Raw genomic sequence first — 24,755 nt, 5'->3', positions numbered from 1 at the left:
TCCAAGTCATAAGAAAATGATAAAATGTACACATTTTAAATTACAATTACATGGATTTTAAACTAACACCATTTATAAATGTAAATACTATTACTTTAAATCACTAATTATACCCTTAGAAGTAAAACTCTTAAGTTTTTATTTCCCCAAAATATTTAAGTCTTACCTTTCTAGTATATTCATTCTGAACCATGATAAAAAATAGCTGAATTTGAAATCTGTCTAAATGCCTGCATTATGCTCCTCAATCTCCCCCCACCCCCCACCTGCTTGCCCAGTCCAATTTCTACAGGGCCTTGGGATTTCAAAGACAGTAACAAAGTGATACTTACTTACTATGGAAGTCTAACTTCTACTCCCTCCTCCACCAACTGAAGCCAACTATACACACACACACACACACACACACACACACACACACACACATTTATGTACTGGCATCATCCAGCCATCCTAAGCATTATTTAAAGATGGACTATTTGAATGGAGCCATAATAATTTAATAAAAAAGGTTAATATTAGCACTTTCTAAAATGGTATAAGAAAACACACATACATTTGTAACTGTAAGTGACAACATCTGTGCTGTCAATATATGTAAAAGAATAAGCAGAAAGATGCTACTTATTATAGAAAATGAAAGAAAGACCACTGTCTTCAAATGAAAAAGATCACTCTGTTTATGAGAGAAAGGAAAAGAAAATAATAAAGAAATCAATTTTAGTAAGACATTTACAAGCTCCTAATAGTATCTCAACTTCTTTCTTGCATAATTTTTCTGTTATTGTCACCTTTGTGATCAAAATAGTCCCAGAATGGATATGTCTAAGAACTATTTCAATAATTTTAAGGTTAGCTCTGCTTATACTTCCTATAGCTTTTAATTAATAAAAATTCTTCAGTAAAAATCAAACACCTCTCCCACCCCCCAAAAAATAAAAGGAGAAATTTCATAGCTGATTAAACAAAAAGCTTTTTCTATTACTCTTAAAATATCAGCCCAAGAATAGTTTAGTTTTCAATTACAACATTTTTTATCCAAAATTCAATGTCTGGATTTTGAGAATCTAAATAGTTCTTAATACATATAAAATTGCAAGTTTAGTAACTCATCAACATGATGTTTCTAAAATACAACTGGATGAATTTAGATATTTTAATATTTTAAATAGTTTAAAAAGAGAATGGCAACTGAAGAAATTGATAAAAAGTGAGGGCTCAAATTTGTGAAGCTCTTCTAATATGGACAGAAAATGCCTAATTGAATTTTTAATTTTTATATAAGATGTTCAAATTAGGGATCCCTTACTATGAAATCACCCAGTATACTCAGTTATCTATTATATATTTCCCCATTTACTTAGTATTGTCTGTTGACCAAAGCTTCTCAAATATCATTATACTTACAGCAATATTCATACCCCAATGATTTACTATGAAATTCATACCAAATTTCCTTAAACTTGAAAAGCAGGGAATGTATAAAATTTACTTTCATCTTAAATATACCATCTTTGTACAGTACTGCAATGTGATTTCTCTCAAAAGTCTAGGACAAATTATAGTCATTTTAAGATAGCAAAAATCATGACCTTGAATTTTGGAATAAAATTACTAAGGTAAAGAAGGTTTTAGATATCTCTACAAATTCTCTCACTGAATTCCAGAAAATCTAATATACTTTAATAAAGAAACTCTATGCTAAATAATTAAAATTAAATTTCAATTAATCAGAACTACTAGAATGAGAAAACTGATGGTTAAAAACACAATTACATTCTAAGAAGGAGTTGGTTTACAAAAAGCTATTGTCATATAGTAATAACATTACTTGGTATTTCAAAAAGAGAAATTAATGTAGTGATTACATACTGAAAGTTGTCCAGATAAGTATTGTGGAACATCCCTCAACATGCCAGGACTCATGGGAGAGGTAACGGAAATAGAAGGGCGATCCATTTTTTGAGATTCAAAAGAGCTAGAACCTGAAATGGTAATTATACATAAAGAACAATAATGATGACTCTTCATTAGTACTTAATAATCTTTACCATATGTCTTTTAAATTATCTATTTATTTAAAATGTCCACAAAATGTCATTATACAGACCATTTTCTTAGCCACAATGTTCCAGATATACTTACAGCTATTTTTTTTTTAAGATTTTATTTATTTATTTGACACAGAGAGAGAGAGAGAGAGAGAGAGTGAGAGAGGGAACACAAGCAGGGGGAGTGGGAGAGGGAGAAGCAGGCTTCCCGCCAAGCAGGGAGCCCGACGTGGGGCTCGATCCCAGGACCCCAGGATCATGACCTGAGCCGAAGGCAGACGCTTAACAACTGAGCCACCCAGGTGCCCCAACTTACAGCTATTTTTTGAAGCATAAGTACAGCTGAGGGATTCTCTTAAGACCAAGAGTGAAACATTTTCTCTGACAATTATAGTAGAGACAGACCTCTACATCAGGACTTGGTTACCTTGTCTGTTATGTGTATACTAAATTCATATCTTATAATAACATATTAAGAAAGTTTTAAAAATAGAAACTTAGGAAAAATCAAAACCTAAACCAATAAAGCAACGTGAAGATGGTCTAAACTTGTAATTAATTCTAAAAACATAAGTACTAGAATGTTAATCATGAAGCCTTTCTGGGAGGTGATAATTTTAAACCACATCTGGAAAAGAATATAATAAATTAGGCAGAAAGGAAGTAAAGGTCCTTGGAAAAAGAGACAGCATAGCAGAAAAAGCAGAGCCTCAACACCCAGAAGTGATATGTATGAATTTATCTCTACGGAAGGGAAGGAACAATTCAGAAAGTGAGTCAAAATGTAGCTAATGGGATAGCGGGGGGAATTAAGTGTCTGGAATTCTGGGCTACACATTTTGGCACTAATTGACTATCAAAGCTAGCTCTTCTGAATGAGGCAATAACTACATTTGCAGATGACTTTATCACTTACTTAAAGCATGGATTGATTTAAGAGCGATGGAAAATACTTAAAAACAGGTGGAATTCAATAAAACAATAATAGGAAATGTTGTGAAAATGGAATGGAAAGAAAGAATTCTGGTGATAGCACAAAATAAACAAAGGAGGACTCAGAAACTAATTAGATATGAGAGATAAAGGGAAGAGGGGAAACTTGAAGATTTCAAGCCTTGTAGCCAGACATGAGATCAAGAAAGTCCTTAAGGTCTGTCTTGTTCTCTGCACAGAACACTGCTGATATTCCTTGGGATGTGGAACCCTGGAGATAGTTCTGTGCTTAAGGGAATGGGTGGAGATGTTACTTTGTAACATGGTGACCCTGTGGTACCTCTGAGAAATCCAAGGGGAGATGTCAAGCAGGTAATGGGATCTATGGATGGGACCAAATGTCAAGTAGATATTAGTGTTAGAAATCAAAGTGTAAAGTGTCTGCTGGGTTGGAGCCATAAGAGGATAAAATACACCTCTAGGAAGAGTACAGTATAAACTGAGGGGGAAACTTCAGGCTTTGGGATCAGAAGTGGAGAGACTATGGACTCTGAGAAACAAACTGAGGGTTCTAGAGGGGAGGGGGTGGAGGGATGGGTTAGCCTGGTGATGGGTATTAAAGAGGGCACGTACTGAATGGAGCACTGGGTGTTATACACAAACAATGAATCATAGAACACTACATCAAAAACTAATGATGTAAGGTATGGTGATTAACATAACATAATAAAATAAAATAAAATAAAAAGAAATACAGTGGTACCTTATATAATATTTAGAAGTGGAAAGAAATAAGCTCAGTTTTCTACACGTTAAGCTTCAAGTAACAGGAAGACACTTAACAGAACATATTATTTAAACATCCAAGCATAAAGGAATGATGACAGATCATCTTGGTACTATAAACCTAGGAGTCATGTGGCAATTAAAAGCATTATGAAGAGAAGAATTTACTGAGGAACTAAGGACAGTGATTAATAATTGGGCCTATTCTTCAACATTTAAAGAATAAAGGATTGATTCTAATTTAATTTGATAAAGGACCCTTATCTCCTCAGAAACAATTGTAAAATTGTAGACTAGGGGATTTTTTTTAATAGCTGTAATAAGATAAAGGGTTCCACCCTGCTCATACAATATCTGAGTGATGTTACTTAAGTGAATAAAAATTGGACTCTTGTAAGAAATAAGTGTGATAATGTAGGCACAACATCAACCACAATCCCAGGCACTCAGTAAAATGGGAGCAATGATGATAATGATGATGATATCATTATATTAGTACAGTTGACCCTGAGGGTTAAGGGCGCTAACCCCTGCACAGTCAAAAAAAACCCACAGTAACTTGTGATGCCTCCAAAACTTAATTACCAATAGCCTACTATTGACCAGAAGATGCACCAATAAACAGCTGATTAACACATATTTTGTACATTTATATATATTATATACTGTATTCTTACAGTAAAGTGAGCTAGAGAAAAGAAAATGTTATTTAAACAATCATAAGGAAGAGAAAATACATTTATAGTAATACACTGTATTTACTGAAAAAAGGTGTACATAAGTGGACCCATGCAGTTCAAACCCATGCTATTCAAGGGTCAACTGTATTTATTTATTGTTATAGTTTTTTTGTGATCATGGTATTATTTTGGATAAAATGATTTAGTACGTAGCTAAAGGTACTAAATCAAATAAGTCATTCGATCGTATTTTAAAATATAGTGCTACGCCATTCCCAAAGTATTTCACCTCTCTGGGTAAAGATTTTAAAGACACTTATAATTGTGATATAAAAGTAAAAAAATCTATTTTAATAGTATGTTCTTAATTATTGTAGGATCCGATCACTTCTCATCACCTCATTGCTACCACCAATAGCCTAAGTCACCATATAAAATACTAAATATAGAAAGAGTTCTCTCACTACTCTCTCTGCTTTCACCCTTGACTCCATTTAAACTATTTTCAACACAGTAGCCAGATTTTAAAACATAAATCTTCCTCAAAACCATCGTATGTAGCTACTGATTTCCCACAGAGTAAAAGCCCAAAACAAAGCAGTCTTCACAGCGGTTTACAAACTCTATGCAATTTGGCTGCCAGGACTCCCCTATCCTTCATCCTTCCCGCTGCTTAGGCTGGTGCAGCAACACTGGCCTCCTTGCTTTTCCTCAAGTGCATCGGAGGCTTTCCTGCCCAAGAACCTCTGCACCACTTGGTCCCTGTACCTGGAGAGTTTTTCCCCCAGATAGCCACTCCTCCAAATCTTTGTTCCAATCATTCCTTCTCAGTATGGTCTCTCCTGAGCAACATATTTCAAATGGCAACCCTTCTCCTCTCTTCTTTTACAATATCCCTTACTCTCAATCAATCAAGAAACTTAGTTCACTGGAAAAAAAGCCATTTGTTTAACATCTGAAATAGCACTCAAACAAAAGTAATAAAAAGTGTCTATGTATTTAACGTTACTTAAACTTATTTGTCTATTGTTCCATTTCTACTATGATGCCAAATCAGAACTACTATCCTATTTTCTAAAAATGTAAATTTGGATATTATTCACTAGATTGTCCCAAGGATCCCCCCCACCCCACTTACTGAGGGTTAGTTTACAAAGTAGTAAATTTTAAAATTAGAAGAAATTAAGGAAGGAGGGGGGTGAAACTTTTAGGAGAGATGGGTGTGTTCATTATTTTTATTGTGATGATGGTTTCATCTATACATCAAAACTTACCCCGTTGTGCACTTAGGTCCAACTTATTGTAGTGTACCTTAATAAAGCTATCTAAAAACATGTAGCAGTTAAGAGGGCATGATTAAAATAAAACTATCTTTAAAATATTATAGAATTTGTATTTTATCCCATAACATGAAATAATACTAAATTTTTCATTTGTATAATAACTATATATTTGATAACAAGATTATTCTATTTCTTACTTCATATTAATAGATAAAATAATTCATCTGACCCCTGAAAAATGACACTATTAATATTTTCTTCTAGAATGAATGAGACTTACTGGACTCCAGTTGTGCATGTGTGCTATCAGGGATTCTAGGGATATCTCTGAAATGATAGAACAAGAAAAACAAGAAATTGTTTCAACAATTAATGCAACTGCTATTTTGATGATCATCAACTTATATATAACAGGAGAGTGTAAAATGAACAAAATTGTATATGATAGTAGCATTATATAAGTAAGAGAAAACAAGACGTAGTACTTTATTGCTAATCAAAGTATTCTGAACTAACCTCAACTGCTTAGAAAGGAATAAACAGTCATATGCATTTATGGCAGATTTATAAAAACATACTTTATTTTCTATGTGCTTTACTACATGATCATCCATTCTAATAAATTTTTGAATTAAAGATAGGTTTTATGATATATTTTAATTCTATTCTATTCTTTAATCAATAACATTGAAGTATAAATAAAATATCACCACAAGAAAAATTTAAAGATTCAGATTGCAAATGAAATTTTTTAAATGTAATAACTCCATTGAGGAAAAAATGCAAACATGTTTTTCATTGGGACTTACAAATGGTAACTGCATTTATGTCAAAAGTATGTACATTTTTGTTTGAGATTTGCCAAGATTGGTAGAAAAAATTTTAATAGTTAAGGTCATTCATAAAAGTACATAAAAGAATATTTAAGATATTAAAAATATGATTAGAGGATCCTTTAATACCAAGAAATATATTTGATTAATATACTAAGCTGATACACTGCAGTTTTACCATATCACAAAACTATGAAAAGAAAAATGAAAAAGATACAATCTCGTGTGCCAGATTCATTACTTAGAAAGGAACATTTCAATAAAACTAAGTTACTTTTTACACGCAAACAATGAATCATGGAACACAACATCAAAAACTAATGATGTAATGTATGGTGATTAACATAACCTAATAAAATAAAATTAAATTTAAAAAACTAAGTTACCAACATAAATCATTTTCTCCAACATAAAAAGAGATCAAAATAATACAGTCCAATCATTTCCTAAGTGAAAGACAACTGGCCATTGGTACTCTACAACAAAAAAAGAATTTTTATAGCTTCCACCCTCAAATACTTTTACCCCAAACTTGCACTTAATAATTTGCTGTCATTGTATATATTTTTTCTATTGCTTTTACTTAGTTATAGGTATATCTCTTACATCGGCTTAGAATATAAGCTTCTATAAGGGAAACACTGCTGTGATATTTAATGAGAAATTATCAGGATACAGCACAAAGGATTATATTTATTGTCAACTTTTGGAAATTGCTAATTTAATCTATAGGCAAAAAATTACAAAAGCCAAGGAGTACTTTGGTTCTGTTTCCTTAAACACATCATGTTGTTCCTTAAACTGTTCCTCTATTTAGGAATAGTGTGTCCTTGGGACCTCTCTTTCCTATGTTGAAATCTCCATTTTGAAAAAAAAAAATATGTAAAATTCATTGACCCTCATTTTCACAATGTAGAGGACCATAGTTCATGAACTTTCTTTTAAAAGTAATTGTTATTATAGTCCCCTTCTCCTACTATGCCTTTAGCCACCTACTAAGCTACTAAGACAATAAAAATAATAAACACCTAAATATTTCTTCTTCTTTTATAATAACTGTGTATTCTAGCATGATCAAATAAAGAAATGTCATGATTTTTGGTGAGCTGTTTTAGCAAAAAAGGAGAAAAGAAGCACTGTCCTCAAAACAATAATTTTTATGGAGCAATCAGATATTTTTAGATTGCACACTACAAATTGTATAATAGTAGTCAACTTTATAATGTATGTGCATAAAGTACACCAACCGACTCACCCAATAGGTCTTGAAACAAGAAGCTCCACTTGTGGTTCAGGTTTGGATTCCAGAATGATGTTATATACTTCCTCAAATGTGGCTCCTTGCAATAACCTTCCATTCCATTCTAATACTTCATCACCTATAGTGTATTCCAGTAATGATAATTTTAGAAAGAAAAACTAATCCCATAAAATGCACTTGAAACCAAAGCACTCTTAAACTGCAATGAACTCAATAGAATAAAGTCACCATTATGGAATAAGACATACTGAGAACAGCTCCATTGGCATAAAATTTGATGGTAAGGATGATTAGTACTTTTACCCAAAAGGACAAAGGTCTGAGGAATAAAGTTATGTAAAAGTTATCTCTGTGGTTTCTTAATAGGAATCTAATTCTAGAAATTATTAAAATCTGTTAACTCTTTGAAAATTTTATGACTATATTCTAGGTTTGTCAATATATATGCAACTGAGCACCTTGTCTAAAATTTCTCTTTTTTTTTTTAGATTTTATTTATTTATTTGAGAGAGAGCACACGTGAGAGAGAGCACAAGCGGTGTAGTGGAGGGGGGTGGGGAGCGAGGGAGAGAGGGAGAAGCAGACTCCCTGCTGAGTGAGCAGGGAGCTCGATGCTGTACGGGGCTCAATCCCAGGACCCTGGGACCATGACCTAAGCTGAAGACAGACACTTAACCAACTGAACCACCCAGACGCCCCTACAGTTTCTTATAAAATGTTTAAAGCTTAGCATCTTATCATATTCTCTCCAAGGGACTCAAGGATCTCTCCAATAGTATCCATTACCAAAGAGATAAGGAGTCACACATTGTAGGAAATATGTATTTATCCACAACGTTTGTTTCCTAAACTGTTGGAATTTTTTCAAAAGAAAAGTAAAGCCTTATGGGAAGCAAAATAGATTAATACTAGATACACAATAAGAATATCCATCAGCAAAAAAAATCAGTCAATATAAAAATCTTTCTATCTAATGTTACTCAAGAAATAATAGTTACACTTGCCATTAAGAATAAAGATTTTTTTATTTAAGTTAAAAATGAGTTCCTTGTTTTTGGTCAAATCATTTCTAAGTGAGGACAACCTTTTTATAACTACTTGAGTTTAACAGTTTAAATATAAATAATCAAAGATAGAAACCTACCTGGTCTAAGATGTCCTACAGTATCAGCTAAACTTCCCTTTTTTACTTTGGTAATAAATGCACAAAGCCGACCTGATTCAGTCATCTTTCCTCCTACAACCTGTTTAAAAGAGAAAAGTGTTAAAACAGGCATATTGTTCAAAGGAACATAGCTGAAGATTCAAGTAAAAAATAACTAGACAATTTGTAGCTTTTAAAACTGTAATATTCTAAAAATAATTTTAATAATATAGTGTTATTAGAAACTGAGTACATGTTCCATAAGTGGACTCTTTTGAGATATTCTAAAATTTTCACAATTTAATCTATTATTTGTAAAAAAAAAAATATTGGGGAAATCGGAGAGGGAGATGAACCATGAGAGACTATGGACTCTGAAAAACAAACTGAGGGTTCTAGAGGGGAGGGGGAGGGGGGATGGGTTAGCCTGGTGATGGGTATTAAAGTTCTGCATGGAGCACTGGGTGTTACACACAAACAATGAATCATGGAACACTACATCAAAAACTAATGATGTAATGTATGGTGATTAGCATAACATAATAATAAAAAAAATTACATACCTTAGAAAGAATTTAATAATTTGTACTTTCTCTTAGAGAATTATTTTTATCATTTCCAAAAACATGCTATTACAGTATTATAGAATTATATTAATGTTTCTAGTTATAGATTTCAAATATCATAACCACATAAATATTTGTTACTTTGACTATAGTTATGATAACCCACCAAAATTTCATTATTTAGTAATCTTTTAGGCTCATTGATAATGTAAAGGATAATGATGGATTTTTCCTAAGAAAATTACAAAATGTACTTAATCTCATTAGAACTCATGTAAACTTTAGGCTATTTGCATCCCAATTTTTCTATTTTTATGTTTCTATTAATATATATCTTTTAGAAAGAGGAAAAACAAATGTTAGCAATAATGCTGCAGAGTCATATGTGTACCTGTAAGACTGGCCTCTTACAAATTTAATACTTGTGATCAACTACCATTCAACCAATATATCAACTTTATAGCATGTTAAGCAAATAACAGTAATTGACTTCATTAATTAGTTTTTTTCCTCTAAATTGAGTGAACAATATCTGAATTTTAAAAATCACTGGCTTTTTCTATGTATTTACTCCCAAGTTGCAGTGAAACACCCCCAGTTGCAGTTCAGTTCATACTAACTAATTAGTGCTATGTTTGATTCTGAAAATTAAATGTATAGATATTATGGGCTGACATCCTTATGTTAATATTTTAAAACTTTCTTGGCTTGATAAACTTCAATAATAATAATTAATGATACTTTATACTACGATGATGATTATTATTATTAAAATCTTACAGTGTGCTAGCTACTGTGCTAAATGCTTGTATATTGCTTTAAGTTTATTATAATAATTCAATAAGCATTATTATCTCCATTTTACAGATGAGGAATCTGAGGCTAACAGAAGTTTAGTTGCCCAATGTCATGTTGCTTGTAATGGCCGTAGTCGGGATTCAAGCCAAGACTCCCTAACCTCTACTTTTCACTGCTCTAACACTCTATTGGACAGATCTGGATTTATTTATTTTTTTATTTTTTTAAGATTTTATTTATTTGCGAGAGAGACAATGAGAGACAGAGAGCATGAGAGGAAGGAGGGTCAGAGGGAGAAGCAGACTCCCCGCTGAGCAGGGAGCCCGATGTGGGACTCGATACCAGGACTCCAGGATCATGACCTGAGCCGAAGGCAGTTGCTTAACCAACTGAGCCACCCAGGCGCCCCAGATCTGGATTTAAATCTCACCTTCATCATGATCTTTGTGACCGTGGGCAAGTTATGACACCTCTCTAAGCCTATTTCTCATCTGCTGTGTTAAATAATATGATAGAAGTAAAATGCTCAGATGAGTGCCAGCTACATGGCAGGCACCCAATAAATGTTTGTTGGCCAATTCCACTTATACCCGAAGTTTTCTAATATCTCCCTATATTCTATAGGGCAACTTCTGTGGTAATTGCTTAACTCTAAAAACCACTTACTCTTTTTTCATTTCAGTTTTTAATTCACCATACAGATGAACAATAACAACAACAAAAAACCACCACCACCAACAACAACAACAACAAAAAACCCCCAAACCACAACGTTCTGTTTGATCTACTTACCAAATAACTGTCTGGTATTTTACAGTCAAATATGAATTAATAGTTATATTAAATCTCCTACCATAAGTATTTTTGAATTTCCAGACTTTAAACAGTATACTCTTTCTCACACACACAAATACACACACACCCACATTTTCCTACCCTTAAACAAAAATTATATTGTTTGCTAAAAAACAAAATTCAACCACATAAATTTGAAGATCTAATTGGCTTTATTAAGTGATTCATGAATCGGACAGCATCCCATCTAGCAAGCAGAGGAGAGCTCTTCTGAGGTCAACAAAAGAAAGGTTTTCAAAGGCTGAGAGAGGGCATTAAAAAAAAAAAAAATAGAAGAAAGGAATTTATTAGCAAGGAATGCACCGTTAAGGCAAGACTGCCCTCCAAAAGGGGGTCTATCAATAAATTTCCTAGTATTGACTAGGAAATTCCATGTTGACTGGATAGAGGTTACATTGCTGGGGGACTGAAACTGCATTAAACTAGGGATTAAGTTTTGTTTAACTGACATGGGGCCTTAACCTAAGTGATGCTATTTGAGGCCTGTGGTTTTCCTTTAAACACCATGTCATAAATATACTACATTTTCCAAGTTTGCATATTTAGTCATTGATTAAAACCATTGTTTTAACAGAATATAAACACAGATACAGACTTAAAGGACAGCACTGTATTCAGTATTCAAGCATATCACTCGAGTTGTATTTTCCAAAATCATATATACAAGTATTATTGTGGAATAAATAATACTTGCAAAATGAAAAGGTTTTGGGTCATGAGTGCAAATACTTGGGAATTCTTGAAAATGGGAAAGAAATACTAAGTTGGCATAAGTTGGAAAGAGTTATTAAATTTTTGCTTTTCTCATAAATCAGTAAAGGAGTAGAGAGCCAAAATCTCATATTTCATCACATACCTTCAAGCCAAGCATTGCTCCTGAATCTCGAGGCACACTTCCATCTTTTAGACGCTTATTTAACAAAATGCGACCAATTAAACGATCTCCATCTTTAGATGGCTGCCACGTCACAGGGTGCTGACATATTGCATCAACAAACAAAAAAAATTAATGTTCTTTCATGATAAATAACCCTTTGTTGTACAGTCTCTCTAAACTCCAGATTTCCAAAGAGTTATGATTACACAAACCAGTTTGCATTCAAAACACTGATCAAAAGGGCTTACTACATTATGCTGATACGCTCCAAATCTCAAGATTTTTCAAAACCCAATTACTGCAAATGTGCCCTGACACATTATTGCAGTTATATGTTCTATGAAATCTGAGAAATCTTGAAAATATATGCAAACTATCCACATGCTGAAGATTAATTAAAAATTCACATGACAGAAAAGGTAGATTGAAATTCTATGAGGTTAAATTCATCTAAAAATGATATTTTAATATTCAAACACTATTGGAGACTTTGAAAGACTTAATTACAGTATAAGTTAAAAGGTAAAATTATATTAGTACATCAAATTTGAGCCTATGATGAGGGCTTCTTTGAAATAGGTTTTTAGATTAAAATTATAAAAATACACAAGCCCCAGTAACTTTTCAGCTGAATCTACATGACAGAGAGAGACCTAATTCAAAGGTGAGGCTAGTTTATATTTCTCACTTTTTGCAGGTTCATTGATTCTTTCAGGTCTTTGATCTATTTAGTAAACTAAATTTATTAGATAATTCAATGGTATCCACTGTTAAATAAGCTTGAAAATGTGAGGAGTTTCTCTCTTTCTCAGGGCAGAGCCAAGCCCTTTATAAATCATGACACCATCCATTATGAATTATATGTCAAATAACAAAGTAAACGATTTGTGTAATCATAGTTTCAGTCATCTAAAAGTAACATGCACATCTTCATGCAAAATTTGGCAGGCAAAAGACAGGTTCTAGTCAATCACATCTATATGGTAAAAAGATTTCCAAAGTCTCACTATTCTAAAAGCAAAAATAATAAATACCAAAGCAGATGGCAATGGTTCTAGTACTAATTAAGACTACATTAAAATGCTATGACGATAAAACAAAAGAGCAAAATGACAGTGAAAGGGAAAAAAGAAAAACAACTTTTTCTGTGCAAACAGACCCAATTATCTCCCTTTTGCCTGGGATTGAAACTATTAATAATTTAATTTTCATCCCAAGGAAAATATATGCAAGCAATCAAATAAGCCAATCCAAAAATTCTTTATATTTGTGGTTTATAAAAACATCACAAAGTTCTCTCATGCGACCATAGACAAAGCATTCCTTCGTTCCTCATTTTTTTTATTTCATTTACTTATTTTTTGGTATGCCGTCAAACAACAAAAACAGCAAAGCAAGCAAGAAGTATTTTGGTTTGTTTGTTTGGGTTTTGTTTTTCTTTTCTGCACCTTAAGAAATGCTCCATTGACCCTTGAAATGCCCTGTCCTTTTATTATGTTCTGTTTGAATGAGTGACAGAGAGCAAACGAAGACCACATGAGCAGGTTAGAAGGCAGGCTCCACAGTCTCAGTACCTTCTCACTACGGCTATGCTCCTCGTTAAGGGTTGTGCTACTACAGGTATCTACCCCAGAGTCCTTAATCTGAGGCTCAGACCATTCCAAGTCCTCTTCCAAAGAGTGGCCACCAAAGTACATCATTTTCTTTTGTCTCTCAGACCTGGTGTTAGAGTCCGACAAAACTGCCTGCTCACTAGTTTTTCTTTTTCCCTTTTGACTGTCCCCTACAGGTGTGGGATAAAAATAAAAATAAATAAAAATAAAAAAAAAGATACAAAAAAGAAAACATGCAAAGGTGTAAATAAAAAAGGAAAAGTGAAATGAAAAACGAAAATTGAATAGTAAGGCTCCACATGTCTCACCAAAGACATTGGGGATGCCTCACTGCTATGCCAAGACGTATGGTCCAACCAGTTGTAATCCATGTCTCCTGTGAGAGTCAGACAGACAAAGAGTGCAGTAAAGGAGACAGCGAAAGATAGGACAGACAAAGACATTATAAACATTTTAAACTATGTGATCCTGTCTGGTTGCAAGAACTTTGTCTGCAGCACTCACTATATATACCAAGAGAAAGCTAAGATTCCAAATGAGTAAAATTTATAGAATGCAGAATATAAAGTTTATGTACTCTAGATGGATCCTACAGATCAAAAGTTCTGCAAGAAGAGAAAAGGCTAATAATAAACAGGAATAGAAATGAAAAAATTATATATTCCAAAAAAGAAAAAGACTATCCACTGTGTCTATTATTCATGCTATTTTTTTCCATGCTGGCCTACAGACATGAGGTCGTTCTCCAAAGATTAAGGAACATTTTCAGAATTAAACAGCGGTTTGCCAATAACCACTATAACAAAAAACCAAGTAATTAAATGTTGTTCCTGGAATGTAGTATGATATTCTTTATAATGCTGAAAACTCCCAAAAAATCGGGGTGGTTTAAAAAAGAAGAATTGGTTACACAAAAGATTAATTTTGTATGAAAATGAAAAAAACCAGAATCACTCAATTTCTATTAGTAAAAATAAAATAAACTTTACTTAAATATCATGAATTACTTAAAATTACTTTGAAATAATTTTTCAACTTTTTTGCAGAAATTGCATTCTCACAAAAAGTAAATTTTCTTTTAAAATAATTTTGTCAGACAATGTATGTAATTGGCAACTAAGAATGAATATCCATTTCCCAAATTTATGTGCTCCTTATTTGCTTTACATTTAAAAAAAATTCTTTTTAGTCTATATGTGTACATATGCATCTTTTTAAGCTCTAGTCATATTTTCTTTTACTTAAAAATATTTACTAAATACCTTCCATTTGCTATGTATTGTGCTAAGCTCTAGCATAAGGAGTAAAACAATGAGACACAGAACACAGTGAAGATAAACACAATAAATAAATCATGAATGCCATACAGGAAAGCACACTATGAGAGAGTACAATAAGTGCAAAGGGCAGAACTCTCAAAACACCATGAAAGAGTATAATAAGATCTAATGTAGATTTTGGGGTCAGCAATGACCTCTAAAGAAGTGATCTTTAAAATGAGAAATGAAATATATGGCCTAAAAGACAAGTAAGGAGATAGGTAGACGGAAAGTGGAGCAAAGAACATTCCAGGAAGAAGCAACAACAGGATACTGTAGAAAAACTGATGGAACACCAGTGTGTCTGAACCAAAAAGAATGCTAAGTGAGAGGGCACCTGGGTGGCTCAGTCATTAAGTGAATGCCTTCCGCTAAGGTCATGGTCCCAGGGTCCTGGGATCGAGCCCCGTATCGAGCTCCCTGCGCCACGGGAAGCCTGCTTCTCCCTCTCCCACTCCCCCTGCTTGTGTTCCCTCTCTCACTGTGTCTCTCTCTGTCAAATAAATAAATAAAATCTTTAAAAAAAAAAAAGGAATGCTAAGTGAAGTGAGGCAGCACAAACCAGCTTAGAGAGGACTTTTTATGCTGTATTAAAGATTATGGATTTCATTTACTGAAGGATTTTAAGCAAGATGTTGACATGAACTGATTTACATTTTAAAAAGATGAATCTAAGTACTAACTACAGATTGGGTTGGAAGACACCAAGGTTAATAGGCATTTGCAATAATCCATGGGACAGGTAATTATAGTTTGAACAAAGGTGACAGCAACAGATAAGGTATGAAAAGGGAACTGAGAGATGTTTTGGCAGTAGAAATAAGAGAAGAAAGACTGAAGAGGGGCACCTTGACTGGCTCAGTCAGTAGAGCATGTGACTCTTGATCTCAGTGTCACGAGTTTGAGCCCCATGTTGGGTGTAGAGATTACTAAAAAAAAGAACAAAAAATTTAAGAAAGACTCAAGAGTCAAGGATAAGTCCCAGGTTTCTGGCATTAACAACTGAATGGAAGGCAAGACTACTTATAAGATGGAGAAAGCTGGAGGAAGAGCACTTTTTATTAGAAAGGGGTAGGAAGGAAATACTCCATTTCATAGACTCTAAGATGTCACTGACTATAGAATTCACATATATTAAAATGATAGAAATATGCATCTTAGAATTTATTCAATATGGTGATTGATTTTGGATATATTATTCAAAATATCTATAAGTTATTCAAGTGGGCATGTAAAAAATCGATTTGTTAAGCTGTAACAAAGAAAAGTCCGAGCTGCAGACATAAATTGGGATTATTAGCACACAGATAGGACTCAGTGGATCATTTAGGAACAGAAGGTAAAATAAGATATGAAGAGGAGCCCGACTGAATCCTAACATTTAGAGTTTGGTTTGAGAAAAAGAGAGGCTGAGAAAGAGCATGCCAGAAAGAAAAGAAGGAGGGAGGGAGAGGGAGTTCCCCAAACCAAACAGAAGAGAGTTTCCTCAGCAGGAGGAGAAAGGAACTATGGTGAATGATTTCTGTACAGTAGGTAAGATAAGGAACAGAAAAGTGTGCATTTGATGTGGCAACATGAAGATCAGAAGGAGGCTAGAGAAAACTTTGGAAAGAATTATGAAAATTAAAATCTGTTGAAGTAACTGAAGAATCAAAGGGAGACAAGGAAGTAGAAAAATTGTGTGTAGACAAATGGTTCACAAAGTGAAATCCCCTAAATAGCATAATCAACATCACCCCGGGACTTATTAAAAGTGCCAGATTTTTAGGCACCAGCTGAGACTTAAGTAATCAGAAATTCTGTAGATAAGGCCTAGCAATCTGTTTTTTAACAACCCACCAGGTGATTATGATCTCAATAATGTTTGAAAACCACTGGAGATAATTCTCTTAAGAAGTGTATTTGTGAAGGATGATGCTATTGGGCTAAATACACAAAATTTACTTTGTAGGGGAAAAATATTCTTTAATCTACAAAATAGACAAGTGCTTCCCAACCTTTCTCATGGCACAAATTGACAATTAAAATTTTATGGCTACCCAAAAAGTTAAGAGTATTTGTATCTCAGAAAACCCTTTGAAAATACAATATTGCTCCACACAAAAGCACTGATAAATCTCCAAACTGAATTAAAAACAGTGTGGAAACCCTAAAGGAAAATTCTTGGCTGGTTTATGTGAAGGTGTGAGAACCTAGCTCACAATGTCTCTTTCTCCCAATGCCTACAACCTACCAAAAAAGGAAGAAATGAAGTTCTTTCCTGAGTAAATAAAGGACAAGCTGTTTAACCATTTGAAGCCAAAGCAAAAATATTTGACTGACCAAAAAAAAAAAAAAAAAGTGTTATATATGGTAGGTAGCCAGTAAACATTTGTTGAATGAGTAAAAGATAGAATTACTTAAGAATTAAATACAGTAACCAATGTAAATCATACACAAAATAGTCCTCAACCACTAGGACTATTAGTATTAATATTCTTATTTTGTATAGCTTCAAAGGGCAGAACTAAGATAATAAAATATTCTTCCTTCAGTAACATTTCAAAAATGTATTGCTAGGCTTTCCAGTTCCAGAACAAGAAAAAGAAGACACAGAAAGAACCTAATAGAAATTTTAAAACTGAAAAATAACTGAAATTGAAAAAGCAAATGGATGACCTCAACTGTAGAACGCAGAAAACAGAGGAACAACTCAATGAACTTGAAAATAGAACAAAAGAAATCACTCAATCTGAAAAACATAAAGTAGACTAATAAAATAAAATAATAAAATAAAATAAAAATAAAAATAAATAAAATAAGCGAGGACTCAGGGGCTTGAAGAATTACAACAAAAGATCTAAAATTCACGTCATTGTAGTCCCAGAAGGAGAGGAAAAAGAAGCTAAGCCTGAAAAAGTATTTAAAGAAACAGTGACTGAAAAGTTCCCAAATTTGTAAAACGTATAAGCTGAGCCTACTGATTCAAAAAACTACATAAACTCCCAAACAAGAAACACTCAAAGAAATCTGTGCAAGACATACTATAATCAGACTAAAAACTAAAGACAAACTGTCTTGAAAGCAGCAAGAGAAAAACACCTTACCTAAAGAGGGAAAATAATTTGAATGACAGTGGATTTCTGATCAGAAACTTTGGAGGCCAGAAGAAAATGGAACAATATTTTTAATTGCTGAAATAAAAGAATGTCAACCCTGAATTCTAAACATGGTAAATTATGTCTCAGAAATGAATGAGAAATAAAGACATTCTCAGACAAAACAAAACTAAGAGAACTTGTCACCAACAGACCTACCCTAAAAGAATGTCTAAAGAAAAGTTCTGGAAACAAAAATAAACAAAAAAAGAGGGAACCTTGAAATACTGAGAAGGAATAAAGAACATAGTAAGCAAAAATATGGGTAAATACAACAGACTTTCCTTTTCCTCTTGAGCTTTCTAAATTATGTTTGGTGTTTGAACCAAAAAGTATACATTGTCTGATGTGCTTTTTGACATATATAGAAGAAATATTTAAGAAAATTACATTAGAAACAGGGAAAGGCAAAGGAACATAAGGTATGTAAGGTTTCTACACTTCACTCTAGTAAAATGTAAACACCAGTAGGATGTGATAGTGCATAGGTAATATATTATCTAGAGCAACCACTAAAAAAAGTCTTTGCAAAGAAATACACTCAAAAAACACTAGAGATGAATCAAAATGCAACTCTTAAAAAAATGTTCAAATAACCCATTGGAAGGTAAGAAAAAGAAAGCAGAGAAATAAAAATCAGAGGAAACAGAATACAAAAAAGAAAATGGCAAACAACAAAAAATGCAGACCAATGTCCCTCACAAACACAGAAATACTTAACAAAATATTAGCAAATAGAATTCAGCAATATATAAGCGGCTGCCTTCGGCTCAGGTCATGATCCCAGGGTCCTGGGATCGAGCCCCGCATCGGGCTCCCTGCTCGCCGGGGAGCCTGCTTCTCCCTCTCCCTCTGCCTGCCTCTCTGCCTGCTTGTTCTCTCTCTCTATCTCTCTGTCAAATAAATAAATAAAATCTTTAAAAAAAAAAAAAAAAGAATTCAGCAATATATAAAAAGTATAATACACTCTGACCAAATGAGGTTTATTGCTGGAATGTCAGACTGGTTGAATATTGAAAATCAGTGCAACCTACCATATTCACAAATTAAAAGAGAAAAATCACACAATCCTATTCATTGATGCAGAAAAAAAATTCATGATTAAAAAAAACTCTCAAAAAACAAGGAATACAGGAGAACTTGCTCAAATAAATAATCAACCAAGAACCTACAGCTAAGATCATACTTAATGGTAAAAGGCTAAATTCTCTATGTGAAGAGAAATTTCACCAAAAAGAATATCTTTATTTGTAATAGCTAAAAGGTGGAAACAACCAAAATATCTTTCAATAGGCAAATGACCAAACAAACTGTGGTATATCCATACCATTGAATACTACTCAGTAATAAAAAAAAAAAAGCAAAAACTATTTATACATACAACACAGATGGACCTCAAGGGCAATATGCAGAATGGGGAAAAAAGTCACAAAATGTTACATACCATATGATTTCATTCATACAATATTCTCTAAATGATAAAATTATAGAGATGAAAAATAAATTAGTGGTTAGCAGAGGTTAGGGATGAGCAGGGGTGGGGGGGGAATGTTACTATAAAGGGGTAGCATAACCAAGATCTTTGTGGTGGTATAGTAGTTCTGTACCTTTATAATAGCAGGGGTTTATAAATCCATATATGTGATGTCATAAAACTATATAAACTATATAAATTGATGTCAATTTCCTGGTTTTGATATTGTACTATAATTATCCAAGATGTAATCATTGAAGGAAACCAGGTGAAGGGCACACAGGATCTCTGTGTACTATCATTGCAAGTTCTTACAATTCAAAGAAAAGGCTAGAGTACCACTTGTCAGCATGACTTAGAGAAAATTGGTGCTTCAGTTAGGAAGTTACACAAAAAGCACACTAAATTTTATGTAACTCTAACATTCAATGATTCTATTACTGCAAGTTAAACATTCTTAAATATGAAACCTGATTAAAAATAGTAATCAAAGACTCACATCTTAAGCTAAGATTTTCTCCTTCACTTACCTCTACTGTAAAACACAAACTAATCCAACAGTGTGTGTGTGTGTGTGTGTGTGTGTGTGTGTGTGTATGTGTTGAATACACAGAGAAAAAAGTTTGAATATTCTATTTATTACATTTTTTTCTAAGTCATTAAGTGAATGCAAGAGTTTATTAACTGTTTACGTCATTGTTTTCATTACTTTAACAGAGGTTTTATAATTAAATCACATATTATATAAAAGTATTCTTCAATATCCTCATTTTTAAGTTAAACCAAATTTAAGTCCACAGCATATGATGACAGAAAGAGTTTTGTAGCTAGAGCCACAAAACCTATGTTAAAGTATCTGTTTCATTCCTTATTAATTTTAGGACTTGGGCAAGTCAAGTAATACATTAGGCCTCATTGCCTCATCCATATAAAAAGAGATTAATTGTGATATCTCACAGATTGTTGAGAGGTTTAAATATGATAATGGTAATCAAAGTTCTCTGCAAATTGTAGAGTCATCCCCATTTGATCATCATTATTAAAATGAAATAATCAAACTTGCATTCTAAAATAGATACGGAAAATTCATTTATAATCTTTTATTTTTCCTCTCATTTCTCTTCCTGATATTTTGCCCTCCTCTTCAACTTGTCAAGTTATAAATGTTGGCATTTCCCAACATGGAACACTGACTGCAAAATGTTAATAGGTCGAGTAATATAAAGGTCCTCTAGTCAAATAAGTTTGGAAAACTCTAGATTAAATGTAATTAAATAGATTTCTGGAGTGAATGATTTTTCACATAGTAATGACAATATGTTTCTTTACATGAATTATATAACATATAGTTTCCACGAACCTAATTGGAACACTAACCTTTCTAATGGAACAAGTGTTTCGGGAACTGTATTTTGAGACATAATGCTGAAAGCTTCTTGGAAGGTCATTTTTCTTCATAAGGTAACCATTAAAACTGATAATAAGATGTAAGTATTTCCCCCCTAAAGAAAATGTTCAGTATTAAAGGAGACTCAAAGTTAAAAAAAAAAAAAAAAAGTTATATAGAGTGAATATTCTCTAAGGCAATGATTTTCCAACTATGTTCCATGGAGTTGCTTCAGAAACAACTGTTAGGGTATATGTGGAAAACTGATTCTAAGGTGCTGCCCCATTATCCCCACCTTGTGGTGTTCATGCTTTTGCTCCTAATTAAGATGGTGAAATGACAAGGTGATGGAATGTCACTCCCATGATATCATTAGCAAGACTGTGTAGCTAGTAAATTTGCTCTAGAGATTATCTTTGCTAGCTTGATGAAGTAAGCAGCCATGATGAGAACCCCATGTGCCAAGGAACAGCAGGCTGTCTTTAGGAACTGTGGGTACCATCTAAGAACTTTGGGTAGTATCCAGTCACAAGGAAATGAATTCTGCTGACAATCTCACTGAACTTGAAATCAGATTCTTCCTCAGTTGAGCCTCCAGATAAGAACACAGCCCAGTCAACACCCTTATTGTAGCTTTGAGACTCTAAGCAGAGGGCACAGCTAAGCCATGCTGAGACTCCTGAATAACAGAAGTTGTGAGATAGTAAATATGTATTGTTTTAAGCCACTAGGTTTATGGTAATTTGTTCCTAATATACTGCCAGCTTCCAAAGCAGCAAATTTTAAAGATATGGACCAAAACATAAAAGTCAGTAGATCTAAAGGCCAGATAGATTCTTTAGACCAAATTTCAACCTCCAAGGCAAAACTAAGACTACTCAAAATACATTAGCACTTTAAATAGAAAGATAAACATTATTCATAATTAGCTTGTTGTTTTTTTTTTAATCTTGCTCCTCTGGTGTTATTAATATATTCTTCTTTAATTATATGTGATTTTAATCAATTTTAATCAATCACATGTTATTAAAGAATATATTGATAAGACAACGATGGTATATATTACATCCATTAGAATTCATTTTAATTATTACCCAGTGTAAAACTGTTCTAGGTTCTGTGGGTACAAATAGGATCTCAAGAAACTCACATTCTAGAAAGATAGGTAGGTAAAATATATAACACAGCATAACATAGTGTAACATACCTTAATATAATATACATCCATTGTATTCTATTTCACTTCATCTAAGTTGCTATCAATTATAATATATACCAATTATCTCATGTATCACTAAAAAAATGCTACCATTAAACAATGATAAGCATTTAATGGTAAGAATTACCTCTATTCCTAAGATATTATAATGTAAAAAAATTTCTTTGAATCAAAATTGTGGTATTTCATGAAAAAAATTGTTGATTATTCAGAAAAAGGAGAGATTAATACTTAGAAAATGCTTATAGGTGATATTTAAACTGTACCTTGAGAGATACAGTAAATTTTTACTTACTGGAGGCTTTTACTTTCTTAATGGGAAACAACATGTACAATCTTGGCAAAGAAAGGAGAATATATCAAACTACTGCTTCCAAAATGAATATATATAATATGCTTGGGAAATGGTAAGTAGTAGAATATTAGCAAATAATCTTTCCCTCAACCTGTAAGTGGGTATTATTTCATGATCCGCATCAGTAGTACTCCGCCACTATGTTATAACACGGTTGTAAACTGTCACAAGCAATGCTAGTACTGATGAAGTAATGTAGTTTACAAATTATTTAATTTTTTTACCCAAAGTAAATTTCAAAGTAGAATTAATTCAAAATTGCATCTATGCTATTATCAATCTCAATTTCGTTAATGAAAAAGAAAGGAGAGGAGTAAAGCTACACAAGAAATTAGAAATTATCCATATTACTAGGAAAGGAATATGACCTGAGTATGAATTATGTTTCATACTGGAAACAATGTTTGGGAATTGTTGATCTTTATTATCAGCTCACGTAACTAATTTCATCAGATGTGAGATAACAGCAACTGTTTTATGCATTAAGAGAACAATAAAATGCTTGGTTTAAAAGGACAGCATGGTTTCCCTCTGACATTGTCTCAGAACATGTGCTTTGGGAATCCATAAGAAGTCCATCTCCTTGAGGCTGCCATTCTAGAGCGATCACATGGAGAGAGAGAGAGAGAGAGAGAAATACCTGAGGAGGCTCAGCTGTTCCAGCCTCCCCACCCTCACCCTCACTGAGGTCCTAGACAAGAACAGAAACAATCAGTCCCTGCTAAGCCCTGTTGAAATTCCTGACCCACAGATACCATGAGCATATTAAATGGTTGTTTTATGCCACTAAGTTTTGGTGTTATTTGTAGTAATTGGAATACATACTCTATATGATTATCTTACTTAACCCTCACAATAACCATTTAAATTAGATAACGGTGATATATTTTGCAGGTGAGAAAAGTATAACTGAGAGGCTCAAATAATTTGCCCAAGATCACATTATTAGGCTATAATAGAGCCAGGATTAAAAACCCATGTAGTCTGTCTTGAAAATTCACATTCTTAAATCCTGTGCTAAAAATAAATTCTATGGAATTACCATCCTACAGATTTTATCCTATTTAGTAACTCGAAGGTCACATAATCCAAATCAGCCTCTAATTATGCATGATATTAAAAATAACCTTGATTAAGTAATTACTTTTCAATGGATTTTAAACAATTTTAAGGAGCTATCTAAAAGTGGTTAAAAATAAAATTAATCCAATGCCAGTAAGCAAGAATAAAAACTCCATTTTTTATTTAAATTTATTAAATTTATTTAAAAATCCATTATTTAAATTTTAGTAAGTATTCCTCTTATCATTTGGGTTATATTCATTTAATCTGAAGTGAGATAATCTGAATCTCTCAAAATTAGGAAAGTAGGTCCATAAGAATGTGCTTTCATAACTATATGCGAAGTCTACTTATTTATTGTTTCCAAGTTGTGGGGTTTTTTTTAAGATTTTATGTATTTACTTGAGAAAGAGCAAGAGTGAGAGAGAATGCACAGAGGGAGAGGGAGAAGCAGACTCCCTGCTGAGCAGAGAGCCCCACCCGGGGCTTGAGCCAAGGACCCTGAGATCATGACCTGAGCCAAAGGAAGATGCTTAACTGACTGAGCCACCCAGGTGCCCCTTCATGTTGTTTTTATATATAGTTCTAATTTTATGTTTTTTACTTAAAAATTCTTTCATTTGTTTTATTTGATATTATGTAGTACACTCTGAGCTTTATAACCAAAGCAAAATAATTTTTTTAAGCTAAGATGTAACTGAGAGAAATCATACAATGTTGGAGCAAAAAGAAATCATAAAAACATTGTTTCATTCATTCACTCATTCATTGTTCCATATAGTCACCCATTTATTCAAAAAATATCTGTTGAGAGCCTACCAGGTGCCAGGACTCAGGCTAATATCTGGGATACAACAAGAAAGAACATAAATAAGATCTTCAAGGAGGTTACATAGTGTCTAACAGAAAAACAAAATAAAACAATTAAGAAGCTCATTCTCTATAGTATTTTTTTAAAAACTGTTGTAGACTCTGGCATACAGAGTATTGCATGGAACATAAACATTAACTGAATAAATTAATGAATTCAAATAACAAGTCTAGTCATTGCTACACTTCTTTACACAATGGAGCCCCCTTCCTAACCAAACCTCCAAATACAAACTGGTTAAGAACAAAGTT

General features: G+C 33.1%; 1 protein-coding gene across 46 annotated transcripts in view; it reads right to left on the bottom strand.

Moving 5' to 3' along the window:
• The window catches only part of RIMS2 (regulating synaptic membrane exocytosis 2), a 587,808-nt gene that overhangs the window by 281,850 nt on the left and 281,203 nt on the right, over positions 1-24,755 (bottom strand). For 26 of the 46 annotated variants that reach the window (XM_032415998.1, XM_032415989.1, XM_032416001.1 and 23 more), the window contains 6 exons: positions 13,642-13,850; positions 12,047-12,166; positions 8,972-9,071; positions 7,822-7,945; positions 6,014-6,060; positions 1,873-1,985 (listed from right to left, as the gene is read on the bottom strand). In XM_032415998.1, coding sequence (XP_032271889.1) covers positions 1,873-1,985; positions 6,014-6,060; positions 7,822-7,945; positions 8,972-9,071; positions 12,047-12,166; positions 13,642-13,850 — 713 coding nt within the window. Of the gene's footprint in view, positions 1-1,872; positions 1,986-6,013; positions 6,061-7,821; positions 7,946-8,971; positions 9,072-12,046; positions 12,167-13,641; positions 13,851-13,988; positions 14,057-24,755 lie in introns of all 46 variants that reach the window. The other 20 variants (XM_032415996.1, XM_032415999.1, XM_032416013.1 and 17 more) reach the window with 1 other exon arrangement.

Source organism: Phoca vitulina, unplaced genomic scaffold, assembly GCF_004348235.1.
Source record: "Phoca vitulina isolate PV1807 unplaced genomic scaffold, GSC_HSeal_1.0 scaffold18, whole genome shotgun sequence".
NCBI classification, from domain to species: domain Eukaryota; kingdom Metazoa; phylum Chordata; class Mammalia; order Carnivora; family Phocidae; genus Phoca; species Phoca vitulina.
The sequence above is the reverse complement of the archived record's forward strand: the minus strand, read 5'-3'. Positions and strand labels throughout refer to the sequence as shown.